Source organism: Patagioenas fasciata, chromosome 3 (assembly GCF_037038585.1).
Source record: "Patagioenas fasciata isolate bPatFas1 chromosome 3, bPatFas1.hap1, whole genome shotgun sequence".
Taxonomy (NCBI): Eukaryota; Metazoa; Chordata; class Aves; order Columbiformes; family Columbidae; genus Patagioenas; species Patagioenas fasciata.
Genome location: NC_092522.1, coordinates 99,301,836 through 99,319,768, shown reverse-complemented (window position 1 = coordinate 99,319,768; position 17,933 = coordinate 99,301,836). Strand labels below are relative to the sequence as shown.

The following is a 17,933-nucleotide window of genomic DNA, read 5'->3' as shown; positions in this document are numbered from 1 at the left end:
AGAATTTTTAATGAAATATCTGAAAAGTCTTTAAGCCTATATCTAAAGACAGCAGCAAAACAGGCTAATGTATTTTAGGACTGATTACTAAAATTTTCCTAGAGCAAAGAAAAAATCTTTCTGCAAAGCTGTCTTATAGTTACTTTGGAAATACCATTCTCTATTGTCAGAAAATAGAAAATAGAAAAAAGCAACAAAAATGATCAAAAGAAGAACCGTTTTATGAGGAGAAATTATATCTCCTAGGTAGCAGACATCATACATCTCTTTTTTCAAGTGATGACTAAGCAGGATATCGCCATAGCTGCCTAAAAATACTTCCATAGTGTAAACATCAATAAAACAGATTATTTAAAGTGGTTCAAGTGGACAGAGCTAGGAGTAACAGGAAAAAACAATGGAAATAAATTATGTAGACTAACAAGAGCACTTCTGGCACTGAGTCACATAAAACCGTACAAAGATAAAGGCCAAAAGTCTCGTCTTCAAGACATTGAGACTAAGTGCAACGAAGTTGCAACAAACTGCGGGATGGACAACATTGTCACTGCGTCGAACTTCACAATGCTGCAATGATTTGTCACGGCATGAACCTTACTCACCCTGTCACCAAGGCATTAATAATACATTCAGAATAACTTACAATGTCCATGAGAAATGAAATCAGTGACTTATGTTTTCTGGATTGTAGTCTAATAAACGTAATGATTTATGGTGGTTTTTTTTTGTGGAAATGTGAGTTCATTGAGGCTGTAGAACGAAAAGCTATCGAAAGAACTATATAACTTCACCTAAAAGATATACTGCAAAGGTAACTGCAGGGTAGTGACGTAATGGTGAGAGCACTGAGAGTAGTTTTCTCTAAATCTGGGATTTATTGTTGTTTCAGTGGTAGGTCTTGTCAGACACAGCATAGACCCATGAAATGACAGGAAAGTGAAGTCATATAGTAACACTGCACATTTTCTAATCTTATACATTTTTTTCTTTGCTGGTCCTGAAGTCCCTGATGTGTTACTGACTTTGGGGAAAAGCAGAGCTTTCTTAGCTTCACTAATCTATACTTCAAAGCCTGTTCTGCTGCTTACTCCATTTCCACTGTTTCAGCTCTATTTCAGCACTACTGATGCTCTTTTTCCCATGCTGGTAATCAGTGGCAGTTGGTAACAGCCTCAGCAATTACAGGCAGGCTTACCCTCAGCGTAGGCCTATCATGGAAAAAATTAAGAATACTCAAACAAGAAAGGGAACCTAAAATAAATTAGTGGAATGGAAGATAATAGAGAAGATGATGGAAGAGATGACGGAAGGACAACAAAGTGGGGAAAGAACCAGAAGCAAAAAATGAACAGAGGAGAGCCTGATAAGAGGCTGGAGACCTGGTAGTAACAGTTAGACAAAGTAGTCTAGAGAGCAAGACGGGGTGGGAGCAAAAGGGAGATGATTGAGAAAAAAGGAAGAGCAGATATCTCTTAAGAAGAGCAGAAGACAAATCCATCAGATCAAATTAAACCATGGGAACAGCAGCAGAGTGAAATAAATAACAAACAGAAGCATGAGAGAACAGAGGAAATTGGGGCGTAGTGAAATGAAAGCAGAGAAACTAAATGTATCAGCCAAAAGGTAAAAATTCTGGCAGCTGTTGACAGCTCAGGCTTTCTTTTCTGTGCACAAGTTTCTTGCTCTCTCAGACAATGTACTTCCACTGGGGAATATGCTTTCACAAACATCAGAGCGCTCTGATAATTCTTGGTGCTCAGTTAACACAAATGTGGGAAGGTACAGTGAGGCTGGAGCAACCTCAAGATAATATTTTTTAGAGTATGCTCAATAGTTAGCTCTTTAATAACACTGGCTTAACAGAAGTAGTTCAAGCCCCTTAACATTGGCACAAATAGGTTAGTCAGTAAATGCATCAACGCAATGAGCTCTCATTCAAAAGAGAAATGCATTATGCCTGCAGGAAGTATGACAGAATCATAGTTTGGGTTGGAAGGAACCTTCAAAGCTCATCTAATCCAACCCCCCTGCCATGAGCAGGGACATCTTCAACTAGATCAGGTTGCTCAGAACCCCATCCAGCCTGGCCTTGAATGTCTCCAGAGATGGGGCATCTACCACCTCTCTGGGCAACCTGGGCTAGTGTTTCACCATCCTCATTGTAAAAAATTCCTTCCTCATGTCTAGCCCGCATCTACCCTCTTTTAATTTAAAACCATTATCCCTTATCCTATTTTCCACACACATTTCATTAGGGACTGTGTAAGTGTTTCAATGAATTGTCATATTTCCTCACTAAAAGCAGGTTGTCAACATTCAAAGAACTATGTAGATCAAGCTGAGGAGCAAAGAATGGTAAGAGTTGATACAAGTTTTGTTGAGCAGAAAGATTGTAAAGATTGTATAAAGCAGAAGAGACCTCAAAATTGTATCTAGTAATGAGATTTAATAGAACTTGGCTTCAGTACACAGAATCTCTGATAAATATGAGTGAGGAGTGTCAATAACAAACATGTCCATTATAAAAACCTGTTCAGTAATATCACAAAACTATCACATGAAATATCTTACTTGAATGTTGACTATGGACTGAATATTAAATAAAATGCAAAATTCAAAAACCCCTCTTCAGAACTGGATTTTTTTGAGTTATGCATGAATGCTAAATACAGTCCAATAAATTTATACCTGGATTTGCTGAACATGAGAACTGAAAAGGTTTTTAAATTGAGGAACTGAATATGGATGTCCCAAAAATTAGAATTATATTACATGCCTTTCTAATATACTTTGAGTGCTATTTATGCCTAAAGGAAGATTACTTACAGGTTTTCGAGTTGGGGTAACTTGAACAGAATGATAAAATTCTGGTTGAACTCGGCTGCTTTTCTTGATTCTTCTTTTCCTTACAGAAGTTTCCTGCTCACTTAGGTGGTGAGCTTCCACTAGAGGTTGTGTTTCCTCAAGGCGAGGTGCTACACGCCTTCTAGCATGACGAGGACTTGATCTAAAGCCCTGAAACAGAAAAAGCAATCATTGTGTTTGACATCTCCCAGAATGGAGTCATGTAACAAAACAAAAATCATACAGGATCTTAACAACAACCTGAGGTACAAGCATGCTCATCTTAAATTAATATAACATCTGTATTTACTCCATGTAACAATAAACATATGCTGTCAAGTGCTGTTAATATCACATTTGGTTTGTATTTCTCAATTATATGCACTACTGACACAGGTAGTAGCAGTAACTCCAGTTACTTTTCTTTATAAGCTCACACTGTAAGTTATTTATAACTAAATAGTTCTAATTTAGAATTTATAATTACAATTTTCCAGGTTAATTTTTGGCCTCGTGGGAAATTGTTTTAGGGAGCATGAGCTGAAAACGTACATTTTTTTCCTGAGAATGAAAGTAAAGAAAAATGGGTAGCTGGAAACCTTTAATTATAACTAACAGATCTTGTTAAGAGTTCTGATGCTGCTGGGTTTGGGGGGAGACTTTACCATCTGGAATAAAATAATTAAGAGTGAGTGCTGCCTTTTGCTATTATCTGAAAAGTACATGTATATTTGGCCAAATTAATAAACTGAGGAAAAGCTGCCCTTCACAAATGCTTTTTAGAGGTTTGCTGTGAAAACCTCTGAGCATCATCCTGAATGTCTCATAGCCTTACGCATTTCATTCCTTTAATGGCAACATGTATAATGCTGTTCCTGTCTGGCTACCTGCAGAGCATATACAATGAGCATTCTCTCATTTCACTGAGACCCTCATGAGCGTGCACGAGCTTGCCATGCGTTATTTGTACTGAATAGCATATTAAACTTGGCCAGATTGTAAATAAGAGTTTCCTTCACTTAGTCACATCAGCTTTCAGAATAAGTGAGCCAAATCTATGCCCCTAGTGAAAGGCTGCAGTTTAAGAACTATATTCCCTTTCAAAATGAAGAAAAGATGCAACAATTCTTAATTTTCTACCTTATTTTTTCTTCTAGTAAAACATCTCCACTGAAGCCCTTATGTGAGAAGCCCAGCACTCAGAAATTAATGGTTTGTATAAAGAATCAAACTTCTGCAAGGTGAGATTTTAGCTAAAACTGCAGAAATCTATGCTGCGAATCTAAATATTCTGAGTTGCTGCCAGCTGAAAAGTAGTGGGAGCAATACATTTCCATATAAACCTGCTGTTCTTTATTCTCCCTTCCCTTAGCTTCTAGTTTTGGGTTTTGTGTTTTGTTGCTGTTGTTGCTTTGTTTTAATCAGGAAATCAGCATAGAAAAGTTATGCTAAAATGTTGTTATGTTGATAAACATAAACAAGGTCAGATGTATGGCCCTGTGCAAATTGGATTTACTCCTCTAATGTTCATGAGACTGCAAGGGAAGAACGCTCAGTCTGTTCTGGGCACTCACAAAGACAGACAGCTATTTTCATTATTTAAAGGTGTGCTTCATTAAGTAAATATACCCCTAAACAGCCAAAACACACAAACGGATATTTACATACACATGCTAGTCATTGCTACAGATATACACTGCATGCAACAGATGATGTGAAAAGGTTGAAGTGCCAAGGTGAATTATCAGGTGAAGAAACTTCCAGGTAGCAACTTTCTACTCCTGGACACTGGACACAAATAGAGCCCAGCTCTATTTAGTCCACCTGGGAGGTTCACAGATGTGGTACATCACGGTTATGAAACACATTTGATGAAAAGATATGGCCAGAATTTCCTGAATCCCTTTTTTTATGATTCATGCTATTCTACTGAAACAATAGAGTCTTTCAGACTACAGGTAGGGCCAGGCTCGGACTGTCTGTATCTTAAAGGAAACGGAACCTTGTCCTTATCAACTAACACAAGCAGTGTAGTGGAAGCCACTGCAGCCAGCAGACCTGCACAGATTTAAGAAAATCTCGAAACATTCAAAGAGGTAAATCTGTCTGATAGTCTGCCACACTACTACAGTGGGAGAAGTTATTGCCCCTTTTTCTTTCTATGTTGTGAAATAGCTAAGAGATACTTGTAACATATTATTCAACGTGATACTAGGACTGTTCAGGATGTCAGGGAGAAAACAACACAGGAAGCCTACTATAACAGAATCTCTTGTGGAAATTTTCTTTTACAAAAAAATGTTACTGTGCATCAGGGATTATTCCATAGTTAAAGAAAATATTCCTTAAGAGACCAAAATACCCAGCAGATCTGTTCTGAGTTCTGAAATCAGAAGAGACTTTCTAAACGTTAAATGCATCATGACTCATTTACAAATGATAGCTACTGGCCGAAGCCTGGTTATATACCCTGTGCTGCAGCCGCTCCCTCACCGTGCTCCCATCCCCATTAGCTGGATAAAACTCTTTGGGAAAGTAAGTTTATGTAACAGAAGAATTTGGTAGAAGCTAAGCAGCTCTAAAAGTGCTTAGAGACATATGCCAAATAGGGATTTAAGTATGTGGGTCTCTCTCACTGAGTGAGTTCACCTCAAAATACTTCCAGGTTTACTGATTATTATGTTTTGATATGAAAAAGTCACTGTGACTTCCAGAAAAGTCTGGTTATAGACAGTGCTTCTCCTTCGTATTTTATATATTTTTCTCTTTTGCTGTTTATTAGTAGCAAGAAAACGGGATCTTTATCTCTTTAAGAGCTCATCTGCCTCTGTTTGCTGAAGCTTATTCTTCGCTCGAAGTCATAATCTGCCTGCAGTATCACAAATGGTTGCTCTGGGGAGGATTATAATGCAATAAAGGCAGAGGATCATGATTTCAGGTGGAAAATTAATTCCATATCAACAAAGGTAATGTTACAAGGGCAGAGTCCTCAGGCCAAACCCTTACTCATTCCTGAAATGAGACTTTGCCAGAGCAAAAACCCAAACCTGTAAAATTTAAAAATTTGGTAATAAAAAATGAAGACAGGAGTCAAAAGTGATGTTATATATGGGAGCTGCTACTCCTGTGCTCCATTGCAAAACTAGAATGGCCAGCAACTCCTTTTCAAGAGCAAAATGAACAGACGCTCCTGTCATCTCTGCCATTTATCATTCAAGTGAACCCAAAACTGAAAATATACCATACTAACATAGCAATGAAAACAAACCAAAAAAAAAAGTGAAAACGACACTAATTTCTGTTTGGCAAAGATGGCACTATTTTAGATGTTAAGTCAGCACTCATGGAAGAACAGGAAAGTATTGCAAAATATCCAGGGATACACAGTACACCACCAGAGAGCAAACCCCTGAGAAAACACTAGAGATTTTAAAATCACAGGGGCAATACAACAGGGTTACTCTAACACCATTAAGCAATTTGTAGTTTCCGGTATCACAGCGAATGCTGTGTCACCGGACAGTGACAAGGCTTTCTGTGCTCTCTGTGCTGATAGGGAGTTACTCATTCCTAGACCCTACTGCCTGACTCATCTTTATGCCTGTAAAACTCCGAAACAAGCCAAACCAAATAAGACTTCAAATACATCTTTTTAGAAAATCCATCTTCTAAATACTAAAATAACTGCACAAAGGTTTACACTACAAAATATTTTTCCTTTAATAAACAACTCAGATGACCACCAGAACCAGTTTTAGATATCACAGAGAAAGACACGAGGCAAACTGAACCTGGGATTATCTTTTCTCAAAAGCATTCATGCGCATCTTTCCAGTTAAGAGTCTGTTTGAAACCATGAAGACTGATCTTCCTGGTCATACTCTCCAGTCAGCAGGAATAGAGAGGGATCTCTGGATGCTGATGCAGAACCAAATCCTAGTTCACCTATTCTCAAGGGAGCCTTTCTGTCTGTGGAAGGAGGCTGGGGAGATCAGTCTCCTTCGGCTGAAATTCATCCTTTAAGTCTTCTCTGAAAGTTTTGTTTGATTGATTTTGTTTGTCTGTTCCTCTGGAATGAAGTATGGTAATACTGAAAGGACCTGCTGTGTCTCTCTTTACACCCAACCAACAGTGACTGTTGCAAACCTGGGCACTGGGTGCCAGAACACACAATCCACTGGTTGTGTAAAATGACTTCCACAGTAGGAGGTTCTGTTAAAAAATATTTTCTTATCCAGCCAAGTTTTAACTCCACACCTCTGATTCAGTGACTTATTTCTTGTGTATAGAAACATGGTGTTAGATTCCTCTGACCAAAGCTCAGCAGACCTCTCCTCCCTGGGTCCCCTTCTCAAGTCACTGAAGTCAGCGGGTCAGAAGAACCATTCCCTAGTGGCACCTGTTTCTCTCCATTGCTATAAAGGGAGCCCAAGCTGACTGCTTCACTCATAGACATCTATACTGTAAGTATGCAAAATAAGATAGGAGGGATCAGACCCAGGATGACTAGGTTTTGGTCTGCCTACAGTATTAATCATTCTGTATTACAAGCAGATTTCCTCTTATTTTCCTCCTTCTACATGAAATAATCCCAGTGTCTTCCATCACTTTTTTTTTCTGAGAGTTTTACATGACGTTATTCACCAACATCACTTGTGCTAGATCACCATAGTTCAGCAGAGTACTCTTATAAATTTGTATTACTGAGATATATATAATAGTGTAGCATGCTTTTCCATTCTGTTTAAATATTTCCCAAGCCATTTTCTTTTCTGATCAGGCTATGTCAAGATCAGGCTATGTTCATTGTCAAGAGTAATTCAAAAGGCCCTTTCTGGAGACCATAAACTTAAAAATTAATAAAGTGGATAAATGACTTTTCTCTGTAACACACCCAGCCATATCATGTGTGTTCATTTGCCCCATTCTTCAGAATTTCTTCAGTATGGTCTGGTAATATTGAATTATGTTATTGAATTACATTGAATATTTGATAACAAATTATGTGATATTCTGCAATCCTTGTTATTTGTTTGCCTATTCCCATTCCTACACTTCCTAAAGAACTTATCCAGCTTCTGGGTTTTTTTATTTACAGATGAGGATATTTTGGATAATGTGTTGAACCTTTTCCTTTCACTTTCTTAATTTTTCTGCATTTCTTCTTAATTCTTTGTCTGATACTTTAATAGTACCATGTGAATGCATCAGTGCTATCCCATGTATGCACTATTGCTTTAGTGACATTGATCTTGGACTCCTCCATTCTTTCAATGTGTGATTGTATTAATTGGCCAGATCTTTCTCTTCTCCATTTTAGTTTCTACTATCCCTACTGCCTTTATCGTATGTTTTCTATTATTTTTATGCTTGATAAGAAACCATATTCATTCTTCTTTTTTTTTTCCAGTATGTAAACATTTTATATAGAATATATTTGGTGTCAGAATTCTAATTTTGAAACCCAGCCTTTCAGAGTCACTAAACATTAACTTCAAGAGAAGTAACACTGCATTATCTGATGTCCAACTGAAGTCAACACAAATCTTTGCATTAACTTCAGTGGACATTGGGCTGCAGCCCAGTTTACCTTCTGGCAGAATTTCAGTAAACCCCAGAAAAAGCACTAGGTAGTGTTAAGCCACAATTCAGCACACGAGGAGGAATGACAACAGAACTCATCTGTGTTTGGAAATGCCTTTACAGATATTTGAGTGAGTCCCACAGATTAAATGCACTTTTGCAGGCGCACTAATGAATATCAAAGCCAAAGGAAGCCCAGATAGGATATCCAACTTCATATGCCTGCTTCTAAGCTTTTTGACAGTGGTTGTGTATGCATGAGAATTGTCATCTATTACGATTGTCAATTAATGGCCTCAATAAAGAGTCTTTGAATTGTCAGTTACTGCCTCTTTAAAGCTTGGAAACTTTCATGTATATGCAACCTACAACATCTTAGGGCCTGGAGACATCAGTATGCATAGTATCAAAACCTTCTCAAGATACCAGAATTCTCAGCAATTTTGCAGACAGGCTCAAATAGAATTAAACCCTATAGCTGAAGTACCTACTTGAACTAAAAAGGCAGGTTTAATTAAATAACTTTATTGTATCAAATTCCCCTGTATGATGAGAGAAATTTGAAAGCCTTCCTGCTGCACATATAAAGATACATACATATGCACCTGTATTGTAAGAACAGTTTTAAATTAAAAACTGACCAAGACTGTGTTATCTCCATTGTTCTCCCATAGTGACTTCCATCCCAAATATTCTCAGTTTACAAAGAAACAGAAAAAAACCCACAACATTTATTTAACTGCCAGTTCTGCAAGTTTAACCCAAAATCCAGAATTCAAGTTAAGTCCTCCAAACTACTTATACAACCTCTCTAACAGTAAAGATTGCTAAGTAAAACTGGGTCTTAGTTTTGTACAGCAGGAAGATTACCAACATTCACACAGTACATTACTTCACAAATGCACAAGGAAAAAGCAACAGCATTTGCTCTTTCTTGGTTCTCTCGGGTCTCAAAAAATAGACTTGCAACCATTTACTGGGGGCTTGTCTTCATTATTTTCTTTTTAATCTTAGCTAAGGGTTACTCCTACAAAGATATGAATCAAGATTTAAAACATCAAGTACAAGATTTTACATTCCATTTCTCATTCCAATCCCTCATTAACAAGCTTTCACTGATGCTTCTTTCCATGCCTTATGTTTATTTTAGGAGATATTATACTTATCTTCTAAAACCTAAACTCTACACAGTGCTAGAACCGTATATCAGATATTGAAGACTGTGATTCGGCACGTGTCGTATTCCGAGATAAAACCACACATTCAAAGGGATTAAGAGCAATTGTCTTTTACATAACCTGAACAAGATTACTTTTCCAACTGAGTTCATGAAATACAACATCAATAACCTGCTTTCCAGATCTTAAGCGGGCCCCCAGGTGTATACATACAAGACCTTGTATGAACCTAGGGTTTAGATGTGAATTTAGAATATAGTTTTTTATAACCCATGCTGCATTACACTGCTGTTTTAAACAATGTGTTTCTTTTTTCCTATCGTAAGGTTAGGATTCCTATCAAAGCAGGTAAGCTATAACACTAGGAAAATCTGTTGACATGTAAGCAAATAGCCAGTGTCCGCAGTCATGCCTCAAGATACCCTTTAAATACTCTTTCCTGTCTAAATCCATAAACCGCAGAGGCTGGCCTGTTCTCCAAGCAGTTCTATTATAATCTGACAGGGAGACTTGCAACCCTCCACGGCTGCCTTGCCTTTGCAATGGCTTGTCCCAGTTCCTTCCCTGTTACCTCAGGGCACTGCAAGCCTACAGTAGGAAAGGAACAATTATTTAAGAACAAAAATAGATCAGAGTACTGTTTGATCAGTGGTCCGCAAGGGAAAGTTTCATTTAGAATATACTAGCACGTTGCCCAAGTATGTCCCTTTTCCACCCCTGCTTCCTCCATTTTCTGTCTCATCACTTCTCAGCTTGGGCAGTGCATGGTCGACATCAGGTATCAGCCATAAGGAAATACCTTCAAATATTAAAAATACAGTAGGAAAGAAAATAAGAAATAACACACAGATTGCTAAACCGTGTAAATGCTGCCAAACATCTAGTATAAAGAAATGACTCTCCTCTGTCCCATGTGCTTGTTCAAAGTGCAAACTGGTGAGAGAATTTACACCACCATAGCATGTGAAGATGGGTCTGCCCTTTGTCAAGCATAGAATAGACGCGTAACTGCTGAGAGACTTAACAGGCATATATATAAAAAAGATACCTAGAACAGAATTCAGGTATCTATTAAGATACCTAGATTCACATACCAACAACATATCTGAATGGGTCTCTCCTTCAGGAGCTCCTAGTCTAAGTTCTTGTTATAGCCAATGAAAAATGTAGTCAATACACATTCAGTGAGGCTTGAAGAACTGTTCAGTTCATCCTGAAGCAGACACCTACACTAGGTCAGCTGAGTAGCTCTGGAGACTATAAACTGTAAATGCTTACAGCAAGCTGATCTTGCTGTTTGAGAAGATGCTGTTTTTGCAAAGTCACTTTCCGCTTCTGGCTGCACTTTATGTGCAGGAAGGTAGCAGCAGCAGATCAGAGGGGAATGATGCCTCAACCTAGTTGTATCATTTTCTTTTCTTCAGAACAAAGGAGGAGGATAAATATAATGCCTCCAAGCTGACATGATTATGCATTTCAGCATAGTTAGTGCTATCGATTTCGATAATCATAAATTAAGTCTTGTAAGAACTATGTTTCTCTTCCAATCTTCTATTTACCCTGCCATCCTGAAGCCAAGTGCTGTATTTGAGCAGCAGAGTGGACAGGGGCGATAAAGAACATTGGCACAACTTGCAAGAAATGTGTCTTTGCCCAAATGCAGTTGGTTTCTAGAGCTGATGTGGCGTTTTCACGCTTCAGCCGTAACTCATGTTTCATTCACCCGATGAGTCAGGAATGGCAAACCACTGACTCTCCTTGATGCAAAGCAGAAGGGCATGAGGGAGCACAGCAGGGGCTCAGACACTTTGGACGGCAGAAGAACCCAGATAACAGGTACCCAGGCTCGCAGGTGAACTAGATACACAAGGAACTGGCTCAAACCAGACAACTTTGCTGTCACTAGCTCAAGCCCAGCCATATCAGCCTGACAATCCACTCAAGCATGTCTACAGCGCAGTGCTGAGTCCTTGCCCAGGGGTCTGGTGGGCCTAAATGTGCACTCCGGAGACCACTCCGGAGCACAGAGCATGGGGAGCAGTTGAGAAGCTGCAGCTCGGATGGTACCTGCTCATATTTGACATGACCAGGCCCAATAGCTCAGCTCAGCTAAATTGCATCCTGTATGAAAACAGCAAGGTGACTTCACCCTGTGCCCTGCATGGTTCTTCCACAGCACATCCAAGGTGCCTCTCCTTAAAAAAGTCTGGGAGAGGAAGAGAGTGCGAGCAATGTTCCCATGCCCTAGGAAAACACATGCAACAGCCCAGGAACAGAAACAGCCCCAGAGGTTATACTACCCCGTTCATGCAGTGGTTTCTTGCATTTAACAGCCTCAGCCTAAAGTGCTGAGCTGTTTCTGAAGGGGCATCCACAACCTGATCTGCCACCCTAATAATCTAACCAGAGTAACTGAGAAATTAGTGTAGGTGGTTAAGGTTTTCTGAGACATACGTGATCTGCAGACCCCTGCATGATCCTTTCTGTCCAAGCACAGTTTCTACAGCAGATGTGGTAATACATGTGCTCACCACAAGTACGACCTCAGCTATTTTAATTCACAGTTTCAATCTGAGGTTAGTTTTGGCTAAAAAACAGTAGCTACAAATTCCCATTCTGTACATGCGTACAATGTGGCTGCTAACAAATGGATGGCGACAAGCCGTGCTCCACCTGGATCCTCTTGAAACCAGGGCTCTGCTTGCTTGCAAGCAGCTGCCTGTGTGCACCAGGAGTGTGCGCTGTAAACAGGCATACGATGTAACTGAAGCTGAAACCTCATCTAAAACACACATTTCCAGAGATAACAGTAGATTCTGAGAAGCCTGAATATGTACATATTGACATGATAGCTAGGAGGTTGTTGACATAACTATACCAATGGGAAATTACATAGTAAGAACTTTGATTATGTACCAGGTCTTTATGCAGTGGCTATCCCCATCCTGATACAGAACTGAGAGGATGTGTTCATCTATAATGCAGGTCCCAATCTACAGTGTATTGAGACCATGCCTTACTCATTGATGTGAACGGTGACACAATGTCAGTACTTTATGGGGTGATTGATAGAGCCAGGAGGAGACCCCCTCAGCATTTGAGTGCCCTGCACACTGTTGATGCCAGAACAGAGATGCAGGTAACCAGGTGGCCATAGAAATATAGAGAGCATTTCTACACTGCACTGTAGCAGGGAGTAAAGACATCTGAGTAACTCTGGAGTTAGCTCAAGAACCCAAGTGGTCTTGCTGCAGCAACTGGGGAATTGCCATGTATTTTGTGATACAATTGCCAAACGGGCTGTTTCTCAGCACAGACCGATGCTTGCTAGGCTGTCTAAAGGCAGCACTGCAGTGAATAAAGCTGACAGTGACGGACAGAGGTGCAGAATCTCAGTGGTACCTAGTTTGCAATTTAACAGCTCAATGTAACATACTGTCTGGGCCACACTCTTGGACATGTTATGAAAACTGGATAGAAGGATTTGTCCTTATACAGTGTAACCTGTATTTACAGCTCTCCATTCATTCCTGTACATAAGTGGTTTCATACATCTAAGAAAACAATCTATTTTTGCCTCTGATTTATTTTCCCTTGAACTTGTTCCTTAACTCTTAGACAGCTAATGGAAAAAACAGTTTAAACATCCTGGGGGGAAAGTACATCAAATACAAAGGTAAAATATTTTCAGGCTGATTCAGCTCCACAAAGACAAAGAGAGATCCTTTGAATAGGTGAATGGATGTGTTTTTCTGCCTAGTCCTGTACATTTCTGTTGCTCCCTGAATGCATTGCCTTAAATCAAACAGAAGACTCAAATTCAGCTTGGAGGGTCTGCTGATTTCCCTTTCACTGGAGCTGTACATACATATCTGGAGCAGTTTATAAATAACTCTGCAATGCCTGGGATAAATTACGGCACAACTCTTCAAAGACTATTCATTATTGTTTTGTAAGATATCTAGAATTGTATTTTTAGGCAACTGTCTCACAATCAGGAGAGGGACAATTATGGTAAAGGCATGCTTAGGATAAATTTATGAACACTTTTTCTCGGCATCAGTCGTTGGCAAAGTCAATATATACATTTACTTGAGATCATTGTACTATAGTTTTGCATCCATTGTACCATAATGGATGATCTAGCAAATTCATTTGCTCTTAAAAATTGGCATCTGTCTCAGCTGACCTATTTCACTACCAGTCTTGTCACAACAATAGACTGAATATATATAACCTTGTAGTGACTGTTCAGTATACTAAGAAGAATACATGGGGTCTGCAAAACTCAAATGACCAAATGTTATTCCTTTGCTACAGCTGTGGTTAATACATGCTGCCAGCCCTCCCAAAGAGTCTTTACATCATGTGTCATCTCCTGTTTGCCTCACTGGTGTGTCTAGTCCCACCAGACATGCACCTGGGTTATGTGAAGTCAGAATTTACAGTGGACTGTTTAACTTCTATGCATTTGCTTCCTAGTGGGTTTATACCAATAGGTTTCAGTGGAAGCATTCACAGGAAACTTGCTCAAAATATAGGCGTCAAAATTAAATAAATACAAAAAGATACCATATTGCTCATGACTGCCCACTGACACTGATACCTTCAATTACTGAGATCATATTATTTCTAGTTTAAAAGGTAAAATAAGGGAAAATGTAAAGCTCACAAAAAATTTCAGGCAAAAGGTTTATAAATCTGGTAATTTTTCCCCCCCAATAATATGAAAACCATCAACTACTGGTTTAGCAATTAGCACAATTATCCCTTAATCATCTAATAAAAAAACACCATTTAAATATTCTGAATGAGAACCTTCCTTTTCAACAATTCTTATGCCCAAATACTGAGATTTTAAGAATTATACCTGTGGATTAGTTCCTTCTAGCCTTAGGGCTAGAAGCTTATTTCCTTTTTAATTGAAAGGTAGAAACATCGCATAATCCTGTGACTCCAGGCATTTAGACAATGAGGAAAACTAATGCAAAAAGAAATTTAAATCACAAGAAGTAACAACACCAACACATTAAGCAACTCCTTTAAATTGTGAAGTACAGAGGACACTCAAACCTCTTAGTAAAGTGCAAGAAGCTAAATGTTTCAACACATCGAGCCCAAGCCCTCAAAATACTCAGAGAAAATTCCTATACTTTATGAAAAACCAAACTTCGACAGAGAGCAAAAGAAGAATGAAGTCAGTGAATCCTTGGCAATATTAAAATTTTTGAATATACAAGGAGTAATAATAATTTTTAAAAACCCAACACAGTCCCTATTTTAGTAAAACTCTCACCAAGTTATATTGTTACTTTGGTGTGCTTTTGCTTGAGCACAGACATTTCATTCTACAACTGATTCTCAAAATAAAGAAATAATAGTGCAAATAGCTACATCAAAGTCTGATTTGTCATGTAAGCAATGAATATTTCTGTTGGAAATTTACTTGTTTTCTTTTTACAGCCATGGCATATCTAGGTCTCCCTCAGATTAGAAACTTTAACTATTCTGGGTGCGATTCCAATGTGACTTCATGGAGTATCTATAGCACCTGAGGGATGGAAGGAATCTTAAGAGCAGTTATAGTCATAATGAACTTAAAGGATTGCAGATTAAAAAATATATATATAAAAAAATAGACCTGACAAACTTCCAATAGTATTAAATGAATGTTAGTGGAGAGGAAGACAAACCACTGTATTATCTCAGGAAACCCTCTCATCTTCTTGCTGGTTAATTTTTCTGTTATGGAACACCTCAAACAAAGACAGACTTTAACCTACTTTATATTCATAATGATTCATGCAAATTTGCCTCCTTTTGAGGCAGGGGGTCAAGTGTTTAAGTTCATTCCATAATGAGTCTGCATAGACTTCTGCAGTATAATAATGAGACATGTTATGCAGAGACATTCAAAATCAGGACCCACGAAAACAAACTATTTGTGGATTCACTTCACCAGTGGCATATAAAAATCAGACAGAAGAGCTGATAAGGATCATAAATACATTTTCAAAATTAGTATTTACACTCCCATAGTATGGTATCTTATTTGTTAATGTGGGGTGCAGTACTAAAGAAAAGGGAATAAATATTTCTCACTGTATATAGGCAAAGACAACGTAGGCATGCACTGTGAGAGCTATGACTCTGGCAAAGAACCTCAACATAAATTTGCTACACATCTATTTTTCCAAATATAAGGCTTTCCTGGCAGGCAGCCAATCACGCAGGAATTGCCAGCCGTTCTGTAGATAGGGCAATTATAATTCTCTGTGCAGTGCCACTAGACCACCTGCATCTTCATGTGTGATGTAAGTCAGATTTGAACCCAGCTCTCAGGAGATTAATGCCAACCCTCTGCTATGTACTATCAACCCATTTTTCATTATCTTTTATTATCATTAAGAAACACCATTTATATCTGCATCTGACAAACAACTATGCATAGTGGAAGCTAGTAAATGGACCCTGTGCTAGAGAACTTGGAGTTGAGATGTTATGTTCATTGTGGGGGGCAGTAGGAATTAAGCAAAGCCCATATTTTTACATATCATGCTTTGCATTCATCAACATCTTACTGGAGTTGGAAGTGCATAATGCTTTGTGCTGATATAGATTGAGAATGTCAAATTTTGTTTCTGATAGTCCTGCCAATATTTTTTGTGGGAATATGCCTGTAATTTATTAATAATCAATTCAATTAGATTCATTAAAATAAGGTTTTACTTGGAAAAAAATGGAAAATTAAAATGTAATGATATCATATGAGTCATCATTTTCTCTTAAGAATCAAAAGTCTATCATTAGATAATGAAGGGGAAAACAGCTCCATCACTTACTTTAAAATGCAGTTTAGAGCATTAGCTGCGGTGTTATTCTGTCTAAACAAAATGTTGAAAAATATGAAAGAATATAACAGTTCTTAATGGTTTATTCTAGCACTTTGCAGTAAATGCAAACTTCTAGGAAATATTTTAAATGTGTCTACTTCTAACTGGGTGATATGCAAATGACCACATGCTGGATGAATAAAAATACATTAGTCACTTTGCAAACTTCCCTTTTAAGAGTCACCATACAGGACATGTATATCAAAAGGCTGTAACACATTAAAATTCATCTTTATCTAGGCTCAAGAGTGAAAGAATTTTACATGGAAACCAAGTATTTCATATTGGAAGAACTAAATAATGAAAAAAATATTTTGTTTTCCGGAGGGACACAATTTTTTTTCATTTACTGTACCACTGTTCACTCAATAACACAATCAGACCATTCATGGCTTAAAGACAGGACACTCCCTATGTCATCTTCTTTTTGTGATAGTGCATACAAATTTCAAAATAGTTAAGAGTGTAAAATTAATTGCCAATTCAAACTATGTTGCAAAATTTCTCCCATACACACTCTTTAAAACATTACTCATAACTGGGTAATTTTCTCACCCACAACTGGGTCAGGAAAAATGCAAATAAATTAAAACAAAAGATCATTTTAGTGCAAAACTCTCAAGGCCTCCAGAGAAGCAGGCAATGGCATGAAGATATACCTTAAATCAATAGCAGGAAACCAAGCAACAGACATATCTAGACAGGAGCTCTACAGGGCAGCATGGAAACAAAGTGGATGCCAAAACAAGTTTTATTTTCCATATTTTCCCGGAAATTCTGCTCCTCATCCAGAATCCCTACAAAGTCACTGGGTTTAAGGGACTGGGTATGTAAGTGGCATGTAAGAGTTCTTACTTCCCTGCCCTACAAATAGAGTCACGAAATGAGGCACCTGCCAAGCAGGCTTGTGGTCTGGATCCTTCTGGGATCTCCCACGGCAGCATCCAAGCCCAGTGGCAAGTTCTCTGACACGGAGCACAGCACAGGTGAGGGCTGGTGGCAAACAAGCGAGCAGAAGCTCTGCAGTCAAAAAACCTACCAGCTCTGCACATATTTACACTGCGGTCAATAACTGGGCTCAGGGTTGCTTTTTGGACTGAGGGAGGTCTGGCATGTACAGCAAGCACTGCTTTTCTTGAAGTAACCAATTGCTTTGGAAATGACACAAACCAGCAGGCCAGTTAGGGTAATATGAATGAAAATCTGACGTTTTGTGCCGGCAAAAGAAAAATTAAAAAAAAAACAAACAAGAAATGAAAGAGGACATTATGTCTTTCATGCAAAATGAAAAGTTTGCTACGTGATTTCACTAACAAAAGACCACAACGATATGTACTCAGGTAAATAGAACAACTTCTGACCTTGAAATTGCGTGCTAAATAAATTACCTCAGAGCGAAAGTGATGAGTTCTCATAACAGCATCTGTAAGGGAAG

The 17,933-nt window shown here is 38.5% G+C and overlaps 1 protein-coding gene across 23 annotated transcripts in view; it reads right to left on the bottom strand.

The window, feature by feature from the left end:
- Positions 1 to 17,933, bottom strand: part of DST (dystonin) — a 307,103-nt gene that overhangs the window by 288,453 nt on the left and 717 nt on the right. For 19 of the 23 annotated variants that reach the window (XM_071806938.1, XM_071806947.1, XM_071806950.1 and 16 more), the window contains exons 2-3: positions 17,860 to 17,921; positions 2,827 to 3,015 (exon numbers count right to left, since the gene is read on the bottom strand). In XM_071806938.1, coding sequence (XP_071663039.1) covers positions 2,827 to 3,015; positions 17,860 to 17,921 — 251 coding nt within the window. The remainder of the gene's footprint in view (positions 1 to 2,826; positions 3,016 to 17,859; positions 17,922 to 17,933) is intronic. The other 4 variants (XM_071806940.1, XM_071806963.1, XM_071806953.1 and 1 more) reach the window with 1 other exon arrangement.